Here is a 23,885-nt window from a genome sequence, read left to right on the forward strand (position 1 = left end):
TGTCTATCCTATTTACAATTCCTACCTCTCTACATGTTTCCTTCTTAACAAAGACGTATTGACCAGGACCATGCATTAGAGATACCTAGCTCCATCTATAGTCACATGTTCGTTTTCTCGCAGAATCATTCATCCATGAGAAATACATCATTCGATGTCTTGAAATTGAAAGGACCAGCACCTGTCTACTTGGTAAAATGTTTTTTCTTAGAGATTTTAGAGGATTCAAATTCTTAGTAACATTTCAAGTACGTTGTTTGGTTTGTAGAACTATACTCCATGTTCCTTTGCATTGCATTTGAAAGAAAATTTCCGTCTACTTAAACTATTGGAATGAGTGTTTTTTTCACGATGAAATTAAACAAATCTTGGTGGGAATTCAATCTTGTGGGATTCAAGTGGACATGACAACGAAGCCCTACATTTATCTTATTGATATGTCTTTGGGATCATGCGAATCAAATAGATATTATCTAATGTCTCCCAACCGCTGAATTCGGCGAGTAATTTTGTCAATGAATAATACAACCAACATACATTCTTAGGGCCGGGGTAGGTTTGGTTGCATGGACTTCCCGCACAAACCACGGGGAAAAGGCCAAACGAGCCAAACCCTTGTTGTTTGGTTGCCTGCATAAGGACTGACATGCTCACCTTACAACACAAGTGGTGAAGTTACGCACTCGACAATCATTCAAGCATGGCACCCCCTTCTCTACTTTCTTTGTATGTGATGAACCGATCATATATCATATTTAGAAATAAAGTACTCTGATAATTATTTCAATTTGCATGAGAATAACCTAACCTTTAAGCCTACTTAATACACAACATGTTTTATCTTTCTCTCTCCAATGACCAGACTTCTCTCTACTTTCAAACCCTTTGTAGGAACTTACTTTTAAACCAGTGACTTTCATGGCACAATTTCCATGAACCTCATACTAGTTCATTTAAATACATAATGCGATTAAAATGGGTAGCAATAGATATTAACTAACAAAGAGAGCATAAGCATTGCATAACTGAAATAGTCATAAGCATCATCAAAATTCAAGGTTGATCAAACATATGACTAACATGACTCCAATCTCTACCACCTTGGATAGTCACCAACATTCCAATTACCGAACAATGGACTAAATTCTCAAGGTTTGTGGCTAAAACTGAATCATAGTTAGTTATGCAACATTCTTGCAGCATAGTCATGGCGGCATGCTTCAGCTTGAAGCAACATCCAAAGTGAACATGCTTTTTTTCATCGCAATGCTGATAAACAATCATGATCAACATGGAACAAGACTAAATTGATCATGGGCATACATACCTAGCCCCTCTAAGAATGCATACAAGCATCAACAACATTATTGGTATAAGAATTATGATGTAAGCATGCTTACAAGCCTGAAGAACATCATTGGTAAATAGACCCAACCAAGCATCCATAAAACCCTCACAAATATCGCTCCATACCAACCGAGCCACTAAAGCAAGCATACACGCATCAAACATCATCGACACACAAATCCCTCACGTGAGCATCAGAGCATGCATACAAACTAGATGTTCCTAGTAGGAATGACCGAGGGATGCTTTAAGCACCGTGCGGCCTTGATCCGAGGGACGACCACTATAGATAAATGGACTATGAGAGTTGGTAGTCTAGCTAGTAAGCTAGGAGTCCTATTTCAATCCCTTGCATATGGACATGAGATAGTCTAGCCAATAAGCTAGGAGTCCTATTTTCGGGTTTCCTTTATGTTCACGTAGAGAAATATATTGGCACCAGCGTGTGAAGGAATTATTATCTACCATCTTTCCTTGTTACAGAATAAGAGACAAATATGTAAGACCTTGCTAATAATTCGTACTTATGGCTGCATGCATCGTCCAGATGCAGAGGCCGGGGGTCAACCTCCTTTTCTAAAAAGATAATTCATACTTTGAGCGAACCTGTTTTTGTATATTCACTTCAGTTTAGATGGGCCATTACAAAGACACACACACATAGGCTCGTACGCGCAAACACATAACAATAGTGATATTTTCACAAGTCACAAGCACACCAAGAGCAAACCACACCACAACACAGACCAACCGGCTGGTGCTGGTTTCATTATTCACACTCGTTAACACACGACACAATCACCACAATCGCATACACCGTTTGCAGCTTAGCAGTTGCAAGGGTTGCACTTGCAGTTGGCACCGCAGCTGCAGCCATGGGCGGCCTCACCAGACTCGGCGGCCTCCTCGAACTGCACCTTCGCGGACCCGACGCCGAGGACGATGACGGTGACCTGCATGGTGGCGCCGCTCTTCTCCTCCAAGTCAGGGTACATCTTGCTGCAACAAAAAAATCAAAACAAAATCTGAGCAAGAAAATACTCTAGTTTGAAAGAGGAAGAAGTATGCGTATACCCGCAGTTGCAGTTTGAGCCGCAGCCGCAGCTTGATCCACAACTGCAAGACATCCTTAATTCTGCTGTAACCTCTGCTGTTGAAGATGAAAGACTTTAATTGGGATGGTGAGCACTGGACGATGCATATGCTCGACTTGTGTACCACTATTTATAGGCGAACTAGTGTGTTTTACAGGACATTTGTGTCAGGATGCTATACACAGGCTTCCTAGAATGAGTCAACTTCCGTCCATCTAATACAATTTTCTATGACTAAATAAAACTTTGCAATTTGATAATTTTATCCTTGCAAGTATTCAAGCTACCGAATGAACTTCTGTTTTCACAGAACAAAATATGCTACATAAATCGACAGTGATAGTGAGCATTCCTTACATGTGTCCTTATGATTTCTGTATTAATTTCTGTACATTTTAGGCGTTTACGAACAAATTGTTGCTTTCTTCTAAAGCAACGATGGGTGGTATCTGTGGTCTTAACACTCCTTATTAAAAAATAACACGTATTTATATGCGTGTTGAGAGAAACTATGTACATTAGCTGTTCAATTAATACAAGTAAGACCTAATAACGGCATAACACTTTGATTCATTTTATATTGGCTGACTTCGACAACAGCTAGCATGCCGGCCAGAAATGTGCCTTCTTTGTTTTCTATCCTTACCATCACTTTCTTGACATAACTCTCACACCTTATTATCATCACAATTTATTCTCAATGGAACAAGTTCTTAGAAAATAAATTATGTTTATTGTGTATCCCTTTACACAAATAGGGAAAATAATAACTTATTTTATCTCAAAGTAACGTCCAGATAAAAAACATTCTGCGCAGAATCCCGCCTTATTCTTGCTCCTTGTCATTATTTCAGTAAGCATCTCGGTTGAACAAATCGAACTGCATGCGTGTATCCTATTTACATTTGCTACCTCTCCATGTTTCCTTCTTAACTAATAAGAGTTTTCCCATCCATCAATGTTAAGAAATTGTAGTGACCAGGACCATGCATTTGAGATACCTAGCTCCTTGTTTATTCGCATGTTCTTTTTCTGGTAGAGCCATCCATAAGAAATACTTTACCCGTTCCTAAATATAAGTCTTTACAAAAATTTCACTATGAACTATATACGGATGTATATAGACATATTTTAATGTATAAAATCAATCATTTTGCTTCATATGTAGTTCATAATAAAATCTTTATAAAGACTTATATTTAGAAACGGAGGGAGTACATTGCTCCATGTTTAGGAATTGTATTGACCAGTACTTGTGTACTTGGTATCTGATTATGTCTTTGGATCGTGGTTTGTTAGGACTTGCACTATGTGTTGTGAGAATCTTAATAATTCAAATGGATTTATAGAAACTTTAGAGGACTGTAATTCTTAGTCATATTTTTAAGTACACTGTTTGGTTTCTAGAATTATACTCCATGTTCCTTTACACTGTATTTCAAATTAAAATTCCATTTACTTAACCAATTGGAAATAGTCTTTTCTTCCACGATGAAATTAGAGAAATCTTGTTGGAAGTTCAAACATGTGGAATTCAAGAGGACATGACAAAGGAGCGCCGCATCTATCTTTGGAATCACACGAATCTAATAGATCCTTATCTAATGTCTCCCAACCATTGAATTATGAGAGTAAGGGCATTAACAAATGATACAACCAACACACATGCCGAGGTTCACATTACGATTGCAAGGAGTTGCCACACAATCCACTGAGGACAAGCACAAATGAATCCAAACCTAGTTGTTTGGTTGCATGCATCAGGCCCGATGTGCCCACCTTGCAACATGGGTGATGAAGTTACCCACTCCTATAATCATTCAAGCATCGTGTGGAGTTTAGCGAACTGTTTACGGCGGTCTATATACGCTTGGAGGACCGGCGAAGGATATTTTTATCCAGCATGGATGGCAGCCTTCTACTTAGGCGTCATACAGTTTCTTCAAGATTATTCGTATTACGTCTTTTTTTTGTGTTTGGACTTGTTGCGGCTGTGTGCATTTTACATATGCAGAGGCCGGATGTACTGCTTAAAACTTTAAAATAATAAAATGCCCTTTATAAAAAAATCATTCAAGCATGGTGCCCCATCGTGTACTCATTGTATGTGATGCACTGATGCTATATGCATGGAGTTGCCACACAACCCACTCGGGACAAGCCCAAATGAGCACATCCCAGTTGTTTGGTTGCATGCATAAGGCCCGCTCAACTCACCTTGGAACACACGTTATGGAGTTACCCAATCCGATAATCATTCAAGCATGACGCCCCCTCTTTTACTCGTTGTATGTGATAATAGCAGACTCCTATATCATATTTAGAAAAAAGGTACCATAATAAATATTCCAAATTTCATGATAATAGCAGACTCCTTAAGCCTACTTAATACACAACTTGTTGTATCTCTCTGTCTCCCATGACCAGACTTCTCCATACTTTCAAACCTAGTGACTTGTTCATGGTACAATCGCCATGAACCACATACTTGGTCATTTAAATACAAAATGTGATTCAAAAGGGTAGTGCTAGATATTGTAAAATGGCATTAACCAACAAAAATAGCATAAGCATTGCATTATCTAAAAGTCATTAGTATCATCAAAATTCAAGTTTGAGCACACACTAACTTCATTCATATCTCTACCATAGTCATGAACATTCCAATCACTTAAGGATGGACAAAATTTACATTATTTATGACTCATGCGTCTCCATCGTATCTACTTTTCCAAACTCTTTTGCCCTTGTTTTGGACTCTAATTTGCATGATTCGAATGGGACTAACCCGGACTAACGCTGTTTTCAGCAGAATTCCCATGGTGTTGTCTTGCATAGAAATAAAAGTTCTCGGAATGACCTGGAAATTTACGAGGATTTTTTGTGGAATATATAAAAAATACTGGCGCAAGAATTACCTGGAGGGACGGAGCGAGGAGCCCAAAAGCCCAGGAGGCGCGCCCCCCTAGCCGCGCCTCGCAGGCTTGTGAGGACCTCGTGGCTTCGCCGCCTCCAACTCCAGCTCTATTTAGTCTCTCTCGCCTAGAAAAAATTAAGAGAGAAGAGTTCATCATGTTTTACGATAAGGAGCCGCCGCCACCACCTGTTCTTCCTCTGGAGGGCAGATCTGGAGTCCGTTCTGGGCTCCGGAGAGGGGGAATCGACGCCATCGTCATCACCAACCATCTTTCATCGCCAATTCCATGATGCTCTTCACCGGTCGTGAGTAATCTCATCGTAGGCTTGCTGGACGGTGATGGGTTGGATAAGATCTATCATGTAATCGAGTTAGTTTTGATAGGGTTTGATCCCTAGTATCCACTATGTTCTGAGATTGATGTTGTTACTACTTTGCTATGCTTAATGCTTGTCACTAGGGCCCGATTGCCATGATTTCAGATCTGAACCTATTATGTTTTCATCAATATATGTGTGTTCTTGATCCTATCTTGCAAGTTGTAGTCACCTACTATGTGTTATGACCCGGCAACCCCGGAGTGACAATAGCCGGGACCACTCCCGGAGATGACCATAGTATGAGGAGTTCATGTATTCACTAAGTGCTAATGCTTTGTTCCGGTTCTCTATTAATTAAAAGGAGACCTTAATATCCCTAAGTTTCCATTAGGACCCCGCTGCCACGGGAGGGATGGACAATAGATGTCATGCAAGTTCTTTTCCAAAAGCATGTATGACTATATACGGAATACATGCCTACATTACATTGATGAACTAGAGCTAGTTACATATCTCCCCATGTTAGAACTGATACATGATGAATGTCATCCGGCATAATTATCCATCACCGATCCAATGCCTACGAGTATTTCCTACTGGTCCTTGCTACGTTACTTTACCGCTACTGCTGTCACTGCTGCTACTGTTACCGCTATTGCTATCACACTACTTTTGTACTGAAACTTTGCTGCAGATACTAAGTCTTTCAGGTGTGGTTGAATTTACAACTCAACTGCTAATACTCGAGAATATTCTTTGGCTCCCCTTTGTGTCGAATCAAAAAATTTGGGTTGAATACTCTACCCTCGAAAACTATTGCGGTCCCCTATACTTGTGGGTTATCAAGACTATTTTGTGGCGCCGTTGCCGGGAGGCCTAGCTCTATTCTTTGAGTCACTTGGGATTTACGTCTGTTGATCACTATGAGGAATCTGAGAGATCCAAAAACTAAAGTCTTGCCCTCAACTACGAGGACAGGTAAGGAACTGCCATCTAGCTCTGCACTTGATTCACCTTCAGTTATGAGTAAGTTTGCGACACCATCACCTACTAGAAATTATGATGTGTCGCCTGTGCTTGATGATGCTACTTCTGCTATCCATGATGCTTATGATGATGCTTTGCTTGATACTGCTTTGCCACTTGGTGCATTCCTTGATGCACAAATTGCTAGAGTTGCTGCTGAATGTGATGATACTTCTGAAACTGCTGAAATTATTGAAGTAGAACCTGCTGTTTCACGTGTTAGAACTAGCTCTCCTAGATATGAATTGTCTGATATACCTGAGGGTTATGTTATGGAGGGAGAGGTAGCTGAGGACTTTATTGCGTCTAAGGATAGCTATGATCTTGAGAATTTATTGCGCAAGTGGAAATAAAAATCCCTGAACGCTAGAATGAATTACGATCCTAAGTTTGCTACTTCATCCATCTTTGTGACTGATAAGGATTATGAATTCTCTGTCGATCCTGAGTTAATCACTATGGTCGAATCTGATCCTTTTCATGGTCATGAGTCTGAAACGGTTGTAGCACATCTTACTAAGCTGCACGATATAGCCACCCTATTCACAAGTGAGGAAAAGATTCGCCATTACTATATCCTTAAGTTGTTTCCTTTCTCGCTAAAGGGTGATGCTAAGACTTGGTTCACTTCTCTTGCTCCTGGTTGCGTGCGTAGTCCCCAGGATATGATCTACTACTTCTCTGAGAAATATTTTCCTGCCCATAAGAAACAAGCTGCCTTGCAGGATATATATAACTTTGTGCAAGTTGAAGAAGAGAGTCTCCCACAAGCTTGGGGGAGGCTTGTCCAGTTACTGAATGCTTTGCTTGATCACTCTCTTGAGAAAAATGAAATACTTGATATCTTTTATAATGGACTAACCAATGCTTCTAGGGACCACCTAGATAGTTGTGCTGGTTGTGTTTTTAGGGAACGAACTGTGGAACAAGCTGAGATTCTATTGAATAATATCTTGAGTAATGATAATGCTTGGACTATTCCCGAACCACCTCCGAAGCCAACTCCGAAGAAAAGAGGTATCCTATTCCTTAGTCCTAAAGATATGCAAGAAGCTAAGAAATCTATGCAAGAGAAAGGCATTAAATCTGAAGATGTCAAGAATCTACCACCTATCGAAGAAATACATGGTCTTGATAACCCGACACAGGTAGTAGACGTAAATTCTCTTCGTAGAATCAATGAGAGTGATATTCCTTATGATAAACCTGCTAGCTTATGCTTAGATGAATTTGATAACTTTGTTGCCAAACAACAAAGTTTCAATGATTATGTTAGCAGACAATTGAGGCAAAATGCTCGTATGATTGATCATATAAGTGCTTGTGTGGATAGAACTATCAATGATCTTAAGCTTTTGAGTAAACATGCCTCTATGGTCACTACTCAAGTAGAACAAGTACTTAAGGCTCAAAATGACTTGCTCAACGAGTTGAATGACAAGTCTGTTAGAGTTGTCACGAGAGGCGGTAGAATGACCCAGGAACCTTTGTATACTAAGGGTCATCCTAAGAGAATTGAACAAGATTCTTAAAGAGTTAACACTGATACACCTAGTCATCCTGGTATTAGGAAGAAAAAGAAAGATGATAGGAACTTGCATGTTAGCAACCCTGTTGCTATTACACCTGAGAATCTAAACGATGTCTCTGTTTCTGATGCCAAAACACAATCTGGTGATGCACATGAGCCTAGTGATAATATCGATAGTGGTGTTCATGTTGATGCTCAACCTAGCAATGATAAGGATGTGGAGATTGAACCTATTGATCTTGATAACCCACAACCTAAGAATAGGAGATATGATAAGAACGACTTCATTGCTAGGAAGCATGGTAAGGAAAGAGAACCATGGGTTCACAAACACATGCCCTTTCCTCCCAAACCATCCAAGAAAAAAGATGATGAGGATTTTGAGCGCTTTGTTGAAATGATTAGACCTGTCTTTCTGCAAATGCGTTTGACAGATATGCTCAAAATGTCTCCTTATGCTAAGTACATGAAAGATATTGTGACCAATAAAAGGAGGATACCTGAGGTTGAGATTTCCACCATGCTCTCTAATTACACCTTCAAGGGTGGAACTCCTAAGAAACTAGGTGATCCCGGAGTGCCCACTATACCTTTCTCCATTAAAGGAAACTACGTTAGAACTACTTTATGCGATCTTGGAGTCGGTGTTAGTGTTATGCCTCTCTCTCTTTATCGTAGACTTGAATTGGATAAGTTGACACCCACTGAAATGTCTTTGCAAATGGCCGACAAATCAACTACTTTTCCTATCAGCATTTGCGAGGATGTGCCTGTTGTGGTTGCTAACGTTACTATCTTAACAGACTTTGTTATTCTGGATATTCCCGAGGATGATGCCATGGAAGTCATCCTTGGAAGACCCTTTTTATACACCGTAGGGGCTGTTATTGATTGCAACAAAGGTACTGTCACTTTCCATGTTAATGGTAATGAGCATACGGTGCACTTTCCGACGAAACAATATCGAGTTCATTGTATCAATGCTATTGAAAAAACTTCATCAATCCTTATTGGGAGCTTTGAATGCCCTATACCTACTGTCAAGATGAAGTATGATTTGCTTGTTGGGGATATGCACATCCCCATTGAGGTAACTTAGTGATTATTCGAAAATTCTCCGGTTTCATGTAATTCGGAAAAAGTTTGTCAAGGAGACTTGATCAACCCCATTGATGGATTTCTTTTGATGACCATGAGATGGATGAATCTAAGAGTCACAACCTTTTGTACGAACTTTTACGCTATGTTGTTTAGAAGAAAAATGATAAATTTAGCTTTATTTTCCTGTTTTCTGCTTTTTGCGTCCCTTAGAAAAGTGTCCCGAAAATAAAAGTTCTTCAAATGCCCTGAAAATCAAGTATGTTTTTTTCTGGAATTTTTGAAAAATTATGAGATAAAGAGCTAGGCAAGGGGATGCACCAGTGGGCCACAAGCCCTGGAGGCGCGGGCACCCCCCTGGCCGCGCCTGGCAGGCTTGTGGGCCCCACGTGGCCCCCTCCACTTATTCCAGCTTCCATCTCCTTCTCCTACCTCCAGAAAAAATCATTCCACAACTCAAACCCGTGTTCTTGCTCTTCTTGCTGCGTTTTTCGATCTCCTTGTGCAAAGCCCCATTCACCAAACTGTTTTGGGGGGATTGTTCCTTGGTATGTGACTCCTCCATTGGTCCAATTAGTTTTTGCTCTAGTGCTTTATTTGTTGTGTACTATTGCTGCCTTGGTGACCCTGTTCTTGAGATTTGCATGTTAATTGTCCCAAGTAGTTTTGATGCATGATATGGCCTCTAGGCACTTGTAGGAGTGGTTGCTATGAGTTTTGTTGAGCCTTGTTCACTTTTCTTTTGAGTCACTAAAAAATTCAGAAAAAGAAGATGTCCAGGAAAAACTATCATGGTGGTTCTTCAAGCAAGCGGGGTCCCCGTCTCGCGATTCGGGAACCCGATCCTTACCAACCGAGGAACGCACAGGTACAACCATGTGAATGGCCTCCTCATGAATTCATGATTGATGCAGGTTTCAAAGACGAGTTTGATACATTTCTTCACAACGCCGGGCTCGAAGAATTCATCTCCAATAAATGTGAACAGTATACTACTCTCACTGCCTCTTTTGTTCGTAGATTTAAATTTTCAGTTGGCCTTGACACTTCCATACTGTTTGATCTCTATGACAAATCGTATACCATGGATTTAGAGGATTTCAACAGAATTTGCAAGATACCTGATTGGGGTAGTCTTAATGATCCTCCTAAGTCTTCGGTTAGAGATTTTTTCTCTAGTATAACTGTTGGAGAAACTAGAGATATTACGCAGGCTACCATGGGGAGCATTCATTTTCCTGCCTTGCATTATTTTGCCCTCTTCATAGGTAGATGCATTAACAGCAAGACTTAGCATTGTCATCTCTACGCACCTGACCTTGCTATTCTTAAGAGCGCAGTAACGGGTGATAAAAGTTTCAACATGGGAGCTATAATCGCGAGGAGGCTAAATAATAATGCTAATGAAGGGGATTTCTTTGGTGGAATCTATGCCACTCGCATAGCAAATTTTCTTGGAGTACTCATCCGCGAAGAAGATCCCCCGTCCATACAGCTTTCCTTGATCGCGCCGCTATGACACGTTATCAGTTCCTTGAGAGGGATAATGAATCCCTCCTATATCGGTTAATATTTAACCGACAACGTGTTTTCCATATTACCCTTCCTTCTCCTGCCTTCTTTGACTTTCAGGTAAAACAGAGATATTATATAACCAGAGGAGAGGCAGAGGAGTATGAGAGGGAGGCGAAGGCTACTCGCCTCCGTGAGGCAGCTATTCAGGTGGTAGTTGCCGTGTTTCCGTACAACCCCCATTATGATTTTGGATATCGCCCGGACCAGCCATGGGAGTAGACCAACTTAGGCCAAAAGCCTAAGCTTGGGGGAGTACGTGTTCCTCACCGACTTTATATTCATGCGCACACTTTCACTTTGATAGTAGGTGTTCACACCTTTCCACTATAGCATCCATGCTAGTTTATTTCTTTTTCTCGCTTTCTTCTCGTGTGTTTGTTTAGATTGAGAAAACCCAAAAAGATTGCTCATTCTTCTTTTGCTTGTTGGGAGCTTTCCGTGTAAATAGTTTTCTTTTTCTTTGGGTCAAGGTAGAAGACCATGGTTACAATGTTTAGTGGCTTTCGTATGCATTATTGTTTATCCATCAAAGATCCATTTTGCTTTGTCTTCTCCTATGTGTTTGCTTGCAGATTCTAGCTTAGTCCAATGCACGAACACTCTCATTATTATTCACATCATTCGGTCATGCAAGTGAAAGGCAATAATGACGATATATGATGAATTGACTGAGCCTGGAAAAGATGGTATGAACTCGATCTATTTTGTTTTTGTAAATATGACTAGCTCATCGTTCCAATTCAGCTTTGTTATGAGAGAAACTTGTTTTCAATGACAACTTAGAGATCATAGTTTCTGATGCCATGCTTAATTAGCTAGGAGCTTATAATGGTTTGTCTTGGATGCCAACATGAATTTCAAGATGATTATGATGTAGTATGATAGGATGGTATCCTCCTTTGAATGATTCAAGTGGCTTGACTTGGCGCATGTTTACGCATGTAATTGAAATAAAATTAACATAGCCTCTATGATATTCATGTTTATGGTGATTTATATCCTACTCATGCTTGCATTCAATGTTGGTTAATTTCAATGCATATTGATGACTGTTGTCGCTCTCTAGTTGGTCGCCTCCCAGTCTTTTGCTAGCCTTCACTTGTACTAAGTGGGAATACCGCTTGTGCATCCACTTCCATAAACCCAAGTTGTTCCATATGAGTCCACCATACCTACCTATATGCGGTATCTACCTGCCGTTCCAAGTAAATTTTCATGTGCCACTCTCTAAACCTCCAAGTAATAATCTGTTTTGCATGCCCGAACCGCTCATGTGGTGACAAGGGCGGTCAGTATATTCCATGCTAGGCGTTTTATCCTCGATACATGTTTATTCACTATCACTCACGAGAAAGGGGACGGTAACTGGAATGCCCAGTTCCATGCTCAAATCAAAAAGATAATTGCAAACAAAACTCCCCGTGGATTGTTGTTGGTATGGACGGTACCCGAGGATTCGGCTACTCGTGGAGTGTGATTGATCGGTGGTGGGGGAGTCAAAACTTTACTTTTTTGTTTGGGAACCACCTATAATTTGTGTAGCATGGAAGATGGTGAAAACTCTTGGTCATCGCGTTGACAATGAAAGCATGCCACCAAGAATTATTTATATCTGTCTTCAAATCTTGAGCTCTGGCACCTCTGCAAATCAAATGCTTCCCTCTGCGAAGGGCCTATCTATTTATGTTTCTGTTGAGTCATCCTCTTCTTATAAAGGCACCAATTAGAGAGCACTTCCTTCATTTTTATGCTTTGCTATTAATTGTTATTGAGTATGACTGTGACTGGATCTTCTTTGCCATGAATTACAATGTTCAGCCAGCCCTTGGTCTTTGAAGGTGCTCTGCATTTATGTTTTGCGGTCTCAGAAAGAGCTAGCGAGATACCATCTGTTCATATTGCTTCATGATTGTTTTGATTGAAGTGTTGACGTTTGAAACTTATTATTATTGCTCGCTAGTTGATTTTGCCATTGATATGAGTTTACCATGAGACCTAAATGTCATTGCTTATGTGGTTAGCTTATGATCTTGCTGAAAATCTGAATATGAGTTAGACATAATTACAACAAGATCAAACAGAGTTCGAAAAAGTTTTTCTTTCGTCTCTTTCAGTTTGTCAACTGAATTGCTTGAGGACAAGCAAGGCTTTAAGCTTGGGGGAGTTGATACGTCTCCATCGTATCTACTTTTCCAAACTCTTTTGCCCTTGTTTTGGACTCTAATTTGCATGATTTGAATGGAACTAACCCGGACTAACGTTGTTTTCAGCAGAATTGCCATGGTGTTGTTTTTGCTCAGAAATAAAAGTTCTCGGAATGACCTGGAAATTTACGAGGATTTTTTGTGGAATATATAAAAAATATTGGCGCAAAAATTACCTGGAGGGACGGAGTGAGGAGCCCACAAGCCCAGGAGGTGCGGCCCCCTGGCCGCGCCTGGCAGGCTTGTGAGGCCTCGTGGCTCCGCCATCTCCAACTTCAGCTCTATTTAGTCTCTCTCGCCCAAAAAAAATTGAGAGAAGAGTTCATTGCGTTTTACGATACGGAGCCGCCGCCACCACCTGTTCTTCCTCTGGAGGGCAGATCTGGAGTCCGTTCTAGGCTCCAGAGAGGGGGAATCGACGCCGTCGTCATCACCAACCATCCTTCATCGCCAATTCCATGATGCTCTTCAGCGTTCGTGAGTAATCTCATCGTAGGCTTGCTGGACGGTGATGGGTTGGATGAGATCTATCATGTAATCAGGTTAGTTTTGATGGGGTTTGATCCCTAGTATCCACTATGTTCTGAGATTGATGTTACTCTTACTTTGCTATGCTTAATGCTTGTCACTAGGGCCTGAGTGCCATGATTTCAGATTTGAACCTATTATGTTTTCATCAATATATGTGTGTTCTTGATCCTATCTTGCAAGTTGTAGTCACCTACTATGTGTTATGACCCAGCAACCACGGAGTGACAGTAGCGGGAACCACTCCCGGAGATGACCATAGTATGAGGAGTTCATGTATTCACTAAGTGCTAATGCCTTGTTCCGGTTCTCTATTGAAAGGAGACCTTAATATCCCTAAGTTTCCATTAGGACCCCGCTGCCACGGGAGGGATGGACAATAGATGTCATGCAAGTTCTTTTCCATAAGCACGTATGACTATATACGGAATACATGCCTACATTACATTGACGAACTGGAGCTAGTTACATATCTCCCCATGTTATAACTGCTACATGATGAATGTCATCCCGCATAATTATCCATCACCGATCCAATGCCTACGAGTTTTTCCTACTGGTCCTTGCTACGTTACTTTACCGCTACTGCTGTCACTGCTGCTACTGTTACCGCTATTGCTATCACACTACTTTGATACTGAAACTTTGCTGCAGATACTAAGTCTTTCAGGTGTGGTTGAATTGACAACTCAACTGCTAATACTCGAGAATATTTTTTGGCTTCCCCTTGTGTCGAATCAAAAAATTTGGGTTTAATACTCTACCCTCGAAAACTGTTGCGATCCCCTATACTTGTGAGTTATCAATGGCCCAAGTTGAATCCTAGTTAGTTGGACAACATTCTCACATCGTAGTCATGGCAGTGTGCTTTAGTTTGGAGTAACCTCCAAAGTTAAGATGCTATTTTTCATCGCAACACTAATAAACAAGCATGCTCAATGTGTGGCAAGGCCAAAATTGACAATAAACCCCTGTAAGAAAGCATACAAACATCAACACAATTATTAGAATTAAGATTATGACCTAAGCATGCAAGCTTTAAGAACAACACTGGTAAAGAGACCGAACAACCAAGCAAGCATAAAACCGATATGTCTCAACCAGGCTAGACATCATACGATGATGCAGACAAGGAGTTGATGAGGATGATCCTCCAAAGAAGAGGGGTAAACGGTAAAGTTTCAACACGAGGGAGAATGATTTGTTGTGTGATGTGTGGTTAGCATCGATCTGATCCATGGCACGGAGCAAGTGGGCACAATTATTTTGTCCAAAATTCATTTTTGGTTTCATAAGCACATGAATTTTGAGCCCTACTGCAACGAACTCATTGGTTATCATGGGACAAAGTCACTCAACCATCAATGGTACACCATCTAAGAGGACGTGAGGAAGTATTGCGTCAATTTGAAACAACTCATTGGTTAATGGCCAAGTGGTGCACAAATCACCGACCAAGTAAGTTGTTCTATGTGTTGGCCATTTGGCCAAATATTCTCTATGTCATTTGACCGGATATGGAACTTATTGGTCAGATATGCTCTAGGTGGTTGTCATTTGGCTAGATACGCACCTTGTTGTCAATATCTAGTGTTTGATAGTCTTCCTGTGGGTGCAACTTGTATTTGAAGATAAAGAAGAAGAACATAGTCCTCATGCATTGTTGGTTGAAAATGAATACACAATCCAAGTGGCAAAATAGCGTTGCCAATTTCATCAATACCGTTGGCATCGCTAGTGAGGAAAAAGCTGGTAAACCAACCGACCCAACAAAAGTGCCACCCAAAAAGGTTAGACAACATTCCGGAGAAAGAAGTGGGAGGAGGAAAAGTTGAACCGAAAGGGGTGGCGACAAAGATGACAGAGATATTTGAGGACATCTTGGCGAAGAAGGAGGATAAATGTGTCAAGCGCTATGGCATGAAGGAGGAAAAGAAGGCGGAGATGTTCAACATCTGGATGGCGGCGACCGAGAAGGAGATCAACCTCAAAGAGAAGAGCACCAAGCTCGAAGAGAAGATGGTTGAGCTCGCGACCATTTTGGATGATACTAAGATGTTGGCCATGAGGAAGGACGAGTTGGATGTCGAGCAGCGATGTCGTGCGCCTCGTCCATTTTAGGTTGTAGAAGCGCTTAGCAGCTGAGATGGAGGCGGCCAAGAAGGAGGCCTCTGGTGAGGAGGAGGCCGCGACAAAGTGAGCAAGGAGGCTTTGACAATCAGTCTGAGAGGGAAAATTTCTTTTTTTGCACGGACTATCAGACTAGTTCTTTTGTGATCGAGCGCATTTAAAACCTATCAACATACATATTTTTGGGTTTTGATCGGGTGCTATAAACACCACACTTTAATTTGATTAAATTGCTATGCATTTAAAATGAAGTATGACGAGACCTAGGCATGCATTTAGGAGATGCGGTTGGGTGATCGGCTTCCGTATTCGTGTTCTAACCAATCCGCAAACAAGTAAGCATCTATCCATCATACCATGCAACCCTCGCCAAAGGGAAAAAACACTATAAATAAATGGACTATGAGAGTTGCTAGTCTTAGCCAATAAGCTAGGTAGGACTCCTTCCATTTCAACCTTTGCAGATGGAAGTGGCCCGTTTTTATGGCTGAATGTTTTCCTTTATGTTCATGTAGAGAAACATATTGGCAACCGTGTATGGAAGAACTATGTTTATCTTTCATCTTTCTATCTTACAAAATAAGATATAAATATGTAAGACGTGACTAATAATTCACACTTTGCGAGAACCTGTTTTGTATATTAAGTCCATTTAGATAGACCATTACAAAGATACACACAGATAGGTTCGCGCACACAAACACAAAGCAGTAGTGACAGTTTCACAAGTCACAAGGACACCAAGAACAAACCACACCACAACACCAACCAGACGTCCGGCGCCGGTTTCATTATTCGCACTCGATCACACACGGCACAATCATCACAAGCGCATCGACTGCTTGCAGCTTAGCAGTTGCAAGGGTTGCACTTGCAACTGGCGCCACAGCTGCAGCCGTGGCCAGCCTCATCGGACTCGGCGGCCTCCTCGAACTGCACTTTCGCAGGCCCGACGCCAAGGACGACGGCGGTGGCCTGCATGATGGCGCCGCTCTTCTCCTCCAAGTCAGGATACATCTTGCTGCAACAGGCGAGTCAAAACAATCAACACAAGAAATTACTCAGTGGCAAGAGAAAAAAGTGTCAAGTATGCATACCCGCAGTTGCAGTTTGAGCCGCAGCCGCAGCTTGATCCACAGCTGCAAGACATCCTTGGTTCTGCTGTGTTGCCGAAGATTAAAGGCTTTAATTGGGATGATGAGCACTGGACGATGCATATGCTCGACTTGTGCACCACTATTTATAGGTGAACTAGTGTGTTTTGAAGGACGTTTGTGGTGTGCCAGGATGCTATTTGCTATACACATGCTTCCTAGAATGAGTCTTTAGGAGCTTCCATCCATCTAATTCAATTTTCTGGCGATTAAATAAAACTTTGCGATTTGATAATGTTATCCTTGCGAGTATTCAAGCAACCAAATGAACCTCTATTTTCAGAGAACAAAATATGTTGAATAAATCGTCAGTAATAGTAAGTGTTCCTTACGCGTGTCCTTATGATTTCTGAATAATTTTTTGTACGTTTGGAGCGTTTCCGAATAGATTGTTGCTTTCTTCTAAAACAAAAATGTGTGGTATATATTTGTCGTCTTAACATTCTCCTTCTTAATCAGAAATGACACGTCTAGAAGCGTGTTCAGAGAAACTATGTACGTTAGCTGCTTAATTAAATCAAGTATGACCTAATAAGGAGATAACTCTTCAATTCATTTTATATTGGCTGACTTCGACAACAGCATGCCGGCCAGAAATGTGCCTTCTTTGTTTTCTATCTTTACCATCACTTTCTTGACATAACTCTCACGGCCTTATTATCATCACTGTTTATTCTGAATGGAACAAGTTCTTCGAAAATAAAGTATGTTTATTGTGTATCTCTTTACACAAATGAGGAAAATAATAACTTATTTTGTCTCAAGTAGCTTTCAGATAAAAAAAGCATTCTGCGTAGAACCCCGCCTTATTCTTTCTTCTTGTCATTATTTGAGTAACTCCCTCGGTTGAACTGATCGAACTGCATGCGCGTGTATCCCATTTACGTTTGCTACTTCTCTACATGTTTCCTTCTTAACTCAGAAGCGTTTTTCTATCCATTAGTGTTAAGAAATTGTAGTGACCAGGACCATGCATTAGAGATACCTAGCTCCATGTTTATTGATATGTTCGTTTTCTCGCACAGCCATCCATGAGAAATACACCGCTCCATGTTTTCAAATTGTATTGACCAGTACTCCCTCGGTAAAGAAATATAAAAGAAATTTCAACCGGTCTATCCAAACGGACGGACGCTATGTCCGCATTTTATCTGTTCGGATCGGTCCGACGGACATCCGTGTTCGCTTTTACAATTGGGTTGACGCTTGCGCCCAACGCGGCCACGACCCGTCTTTAGGCGGCGCGAAAAAAAACATAAAAAACATTTTAAAAATATAAAAACCATTAAATAAACATTTAATGCCGGCCTGAAAGGTCGGCAATAGTCCACATTACATTAAACATAAAATTTAATAAACTAAAAACGAGGAGGCGCGCTACCTTAGGCGTCCTCCTCATAGTCGTCGTTGGCACCGGCCAGCCTAGGGAAAGGCCGTCTCTGAGGCGACAACGACGTCGTTCATTGGTAGATGCATTGATGCTCATTGGGCAGAATGTCGCTCCTCCTCCTCACCTTCGGCCTCACGTTCCATCAACTTGATCCACCGGGCCTATGCGCCCTCCTTCGACACCTACCGCTGCCGCGAGTGCTCCAGGTAGGCCGCCTCTTACTCCGGCGTCGCACCCAACGAGATGGGTGGCGCGCTGACCCACTCGCGCACCACCCCATCCCTGGCGTACAACTCGGGCCTGAGGACCAACGACCCTGCCTCGACATGGGATGGCGGGGCCAACGGCTGCACGACGCAGTCGCCAACAGCGGAGAGCGCCATGACCTCCGCCAACTGCTTCTGGTAGGCTGCCTCCTCCTCCTCCTCCTTGAGGCACACTTCCTCCTCGCTTACACGTAGGAAGGCTGCCACCGTGTTCTGTACACGGCCTCTGCTGCGTGGTCTTCTTGTCGCACGATGAGGTGTGGCGGCGGTCCAGCCACCACATCGCGAACGCTGCGCCGGCGCTGCTCCTTGTGCTCCCACGCAAACCAGACCTCTCATTCGGGAGAGTCTACAGCATGCAGAGGGTTGCGCCGCTGCTTTGGTGTCAGCTGCTATCGCCGGCGCCTCACCTCCTCCGCATGCGCCCGTGCAGACCATGGCTCTACTGGCACTCGGATCCATTCGGGGTCCAAATGCCAGTCGTGCGATAGCGTGACATCGGGGTAGGGAAGGGAGACGCGGTGCTCCGAGTGCCACCTCACCTGGTGCACCGGTACGCTCACCCGGTGCCGAGGCGGACGAGAGGAAGATGCCGACGATGGGAGCGCCGAGGACTTACCATTGTCTTTGCTGGAGAATAAACCCATGGCGTCCAGGGTTTGCTGCCGACGGGGAGCAGCGTGTGGCTAGCTGTGGATGGGGGCGACTTCTAGAAGAGGATGAGCCCTCCCCCCTCATGCTCGGATTAAAAAGGACGCATATGGGCCGCTGACGCGTTGGCCCGCGGTGGGCGGTCGTCGTTAATAAATACGACGTTGGCTTTGACCAGGCAACACGTGTGGACGGGCGCGAACATGAGAAGGTGCGCGCATCACATGTTTCGCGTTCGCGCCGACGCATTTCAGGTGCAATTTTGGGCCCGAAATGGATCCACACGGAGCGGGGGCGTTTTGGGTTTGGGTTGGTGCATTGATCCACCACTTTGTCTTGAAGATGATGTCTTGAAGTTAAACATGAATGTTCACACCATCTTCTTGTTCAAGACATGCTTGCAATAAGCTCAACTCTCATATGACTAATCTTTGGATAAATCCTTGAATACCACCTTGGCCAGCTCATAAACTCCTTAAAACCAACAAATGGTCTTCAAGAAATTCCTACACAAAAATCCTTTGAATATAACTCAAGGCAACCATTACTCCATAGGGACTGTCATCAATTACCAAAACCAAACATGGGGGCACAATATTCTAACAGGTTCCTCTCTCATAATAATTGCAAGTAGGAGCATCAAACACATGCATATTATATTGGGATTTCTATTCTTATGCCCCTGGTTCCTTAGTTGTACTCATTGATCCTCACGCTGTTAACTTTTGCTCACTTTTATCCACTCCCTTGTCTGAAACCCTTAGAAACTGTCACAACGAAGGATGCCGTCGGTCAATAGTTTGACACTTAACTACTGACGAGTGGGGTCGCGCTGGATTGTGTCGCCCATTGGACCTGCCAAGTGGGGCCGTGTTGGACGGTGGCTCTGGTTGGACTATTGGGGCTATGGTTTTGTTGGACTCTTGGGTCGTTGCATGAAATGCGTGCATGCATGCGCTGATGCACGCCGCCACGATACAGAAGCCCACTAATGCATGCTGCCACTATACAGAAGCCCGCTATGCATGCATGACATGAGCGAGCTAGCCTGCATGCGTGCACCGATGCGCGCCGCCACGATGCCCCACTGATGCAGCCTTCCTGCATGTGAGCCGCCACGGTCGTAGCGACGGTCGCTGATGCTGGTTCGTCTCTTCTTGCACGCTAGATCGTTTCAGCCTTTTTGATCCACTCGCATCGATTAAACGTGGCAATTACAGTATGGGGCATACCGGTCGACGCACCTCGTTTGAATATAGCAACTTGCAGCCGATGCCCACACCCTTATTTAAACCACCCACTAATCCACCTATTCTCCACACATACATTTGCATCGGCACCCTTCTCTTCTTCACCCAAATCCAGAGCACTTTGAAGCGAGGCGAAGATGGAGTACTACGGCCCCACCTTCCAGCTGCCACCGACCGTTCCACAGAGGCAGTACCCTGTCAGTGTCGTTGTGTAGAAAACGCTCCATGTGTGGATGTTCTCACGCTCGAGGGGCGCTAGGGATTTGGCCGAGTGGTTCCTCCGTGCGGTCTTCGCCCACCTCCCATCGGGGTTACCGGTGATGTTCCGAGTAGAGGAACTGTGTCCAAACTCCAGCTCTCCACCGAGAGGGCTCATCTCCAACTTCACCAACAAACTTGGTGCGTACCACCTGCCGGGCAAGGTGTTCTGGCGTGGGTGGAATTTCATCGTATTCACGACCTACAACATCTTCACGGATCTCGATAGAATCTTCTCCACCCGCTACATCATCCACAACCTCCCCTACTACCTTGGCGAGAACACCATGGAGGAGGAGCAGTGAAGAGGAGACACAACATCGTGAAGCTTGTCTTGCCCTAGGGTATTAGGGATTTTTATATATTTGTATATAATGTTGTTGGCTTTAATGTGAACCCTTTATCTATGTCGTGTTTTATGTAATACTATATTATGCTTGCTACTATTTATATTATGGGTACCTTTATATTATCTATGTTATGCACATCCACTATATTCTAGGCTTGAGCACTGTTAAGTTATAAAAGCTATGCTTTTTGTAAACAAAACTAGTATTAGACGACCCATGCACCGGGACGGAGGGAGTACTTTTATTCGTGGAAAAACTGATTTTGGGGTTATATGGTTGTTGGCTTTTTTTGAGGAACAATTGTTGACTTTGTAGGTGCGATTTTTTGATCAAACGGGGTTTCCCCCACTCCATTTTATTTCTAGCTAGAGCTGGCAACAACTAGCTTAAAGGGAAGCACATAACATGAGTCTTGATGTCTTGACGAGGTGTTGTAGGTGCAATCAAATCAATAAAGAACAAAAATAACAGAACGAGCGTGTGCACTATATTCCAGGCCTCTTTTATCTTTGTGGGCCTTCGATAGTCAACACCATGCGCATGCCCAACCAGGACTTGGTTTCATTTTGGGCACAGGAGTGGGCGAGCAGAACTAACCTCTCGCGGGTCGCCCAAAGATCCAACGATACGGAGCCATCCATGTGATCCAATGGCGCGGAGCCTACACACAACTTGCCCATGGAATTCCTTGTGGAAGACCATATCTCAGGGGTGTCATTGGGCGCTAGGGTATGATCGAACGACTGTAGTTCGACGGTGGAGTTTGGAGAGATGATGCGGGGTTTTAAGCCAGTCAACTGGGTTATCTTAGGTTTGGCCAACTTTCAAATGACCTTAACTAATTCAAAATAATTAAAAAGTAGGAAACCTTCATGGTTCATCGTTTTATAAGAAATAGTTACCATAAAAAATATAAACTTAGTTAAGGGACATTTTTATGAAAAATCATTTTTTAAGGCGAGCTACCATTTCCAAGTTCAAATGAGCAAAACTAATACCAAATAAGTAAAAAAATGAAACTTGCATCCATCATTGTTTTATGTGACTCAGCTGCTATGAAAATAAAAAACTTGGTCTATGGGTATTTTCATGAAAAACCTTTCACAAAACATAGCTATCATTAACGAGGTTGCATGGGATTAAAGCTAGGGTTTAGGGCTAAGCATGTCATAGTTTTTCAAAATGATCTCATATTGGGCATGGACTCTATATTTGCACACTAGATGTCAAGTTTTGATTTTTGGCTCATTTAGAAAAGGTCAGAAAATTTTGCTTACGAATGGGAGGTTTAGCCCAGCTTTGGAGCTCATTTGGAGCACATTTTTCATGACTAGTGTTTTACAACAACAATAAGTGCTCGCATTGATCACTTAACATGCATATGCCTAATATTTTATAAGGATTTGAACTTATTTTTTCATTATTGAAATTTGAAACTGTTTTTATAACGATTTCTGTTAAAAATGGTGTGTTTACCATAAGTTCAGAGCTCATCACCGTGCCATATTTCTCATGACTATGCAGATATATCGGATTGATAATCTAACATGTGTAATAATTCAAAATCATTGCAACATCACATCACACAACAATGGATTTCAAATGTTGCATATAATTCAAAGGTGAGTTCAAATACAAATTTCTGGGCGAAGCATGTCATAGTTTTTCAAAATGATCTCATATTGCAATGGACCCTATATTTGCACAGTAGATGTCAAGTTTTGATTTTTGGCTCATTTAGAAAAGGTGAGAAACTTTTCCTTAGGAATGGGTGTTTAGCCTAGCTCCAGAGCTCATTTGGAGCACATTTTTCATGACTAGAGTTTTACATCAACAATAAGTATTCGGATTGATCAATTAACATGCATATGCCTGACATTTGAGAAGGATCTGAACTTAATTTTTCATTTTTGAAATTTTAAACTGTTTTTATAATTATCTCTATTAAAAATGGTCTGTTTACCCTAACTTCGAGCTCATCACCATGCCATATTTCTCATGACTATGCAGATACATCATATTGGTCATCTAGCATGTGTAATAGTTCAAATTCAAATTTTAGGGCTAAGCATGTCATAGTTTTTCTATCACATCACATTCAAACAACACATCACATCACATTCAAACAACACATCACATCACATCACCTTGCATTAACTTTAATTAAACATTAATGCCAGCCACACAGGCCGACGATAGTTCACAAGTGTGCCATGCATTAACAAAAAGGAGAGCTAACTGAAAACATTAAAAATAAAATGAAAACAATGAGGCACGCTGCACTAGGCATCGTCCTCGTCGTCGGGGCCGGTGAGGTCGACGAGCATCAGTGCCGGGCCAACCCACGGAAACGACGCCTACTAGGCGGTGGGACGACGTTTGTCGGTAGCTGCACCACCGCTCCCTGGGCTACCGCATGTCGCTCCTCCTCCTACGCCTCGGCATCGAAATCCCACTTCTCCATATGCATACCCTTTCAATGTCCTCCTTCAAGTGCTGCCGTCGCCAATGCTCTATGTTGACCTGCTCCTGCTCCGGCGTCACCATCATCCAAAAGGGTGGTGCGCTCACATACTCACGCACTACCCTGTCCCCCACATAATCTTGGGGCATGAGGGCGATCGACGCCGGATCAAGCTTGGCGGGGGACGACAGGGTAAGCGGTGGCACGACACAGTCGCCGGCAGCGGAGAGCGCAATGGCCTCCGCCATCAGCGCTAGATAAGCCTCTGCCTCCTCCTCCTCCTTGCGTCTCTCTCCGTCCTCGCATTCACGGAGGGCAGATGCTAGCGCCTC

General features: G+C 42.6%; 2 protein-coding genes across 2 annotated transcripts; both read right to left on the reverse strand.

The window, feature by feature from the left end:
* Positions 1-1,942: 1,942 nt before the first annotated feature.
* Positions 1,943-2,559, reverse strand: LOC123440908 (metallothionein-like protein 1). The gene is made up of 2 exons (XM_045117451.1): positions 2,422-2,559; positions 1,943-2,346 (listed from the first exon to the last, which is right to left on the reverse strand). Exons 1-2 carry the CDS (start codon positions 2,472-2,474, stop codon positions 2,175-2,177), a joined length of 225 nt encoding a protein of 74 aa, XP_044973386.1. The 5' UTR covers positions 2,475-2,559; the 3' UTR covers positions 1,943-2,174.
* A 13,830-nt stretch (positions 2,560-16,389) lies between these two features.
* On the reverse strand, positions 16,390-16,999 carry LOC123440920 (metallothionein-like protein 1). Its single transcript, XM_045117460.1, has 2 exons — positions 16,868-16,999; positions 16,390-16,791 (listed from the first exon to the last, which is right to left on the reverse strand). Exons 1-2 carry the CDS (start codon positions 16,918-16,920, stop codon positions 16,620-16,622), a joined length of 225 nt encoding a protein of 74 aa, XP_044973395.1. The 5' UTR covers positions 16,921-16,999; the 3' UTR covers positions 16,390-16,619.
* Between the last annotated feature and the right edge of the window lie 6,886 nt (positions 17,000-23,885).

This window comes from Hordeum vulgare, chromosome 1H (assembly GCF_904849725.1).
Source record: "Hordeum vulgare subsp. vulgare chromosome 1H, MorexV3_pseudomolecules_assembly, whole genome shotgun sequence".
In the NCBI taxonomy this organism is placed as follows: domain Eukaryota; kingdom Viridiplantae; phylum Streptophyta; class Magnoliopsida; order Poales; family Poaceae; genus Hordeum; species Hordeum vulgare.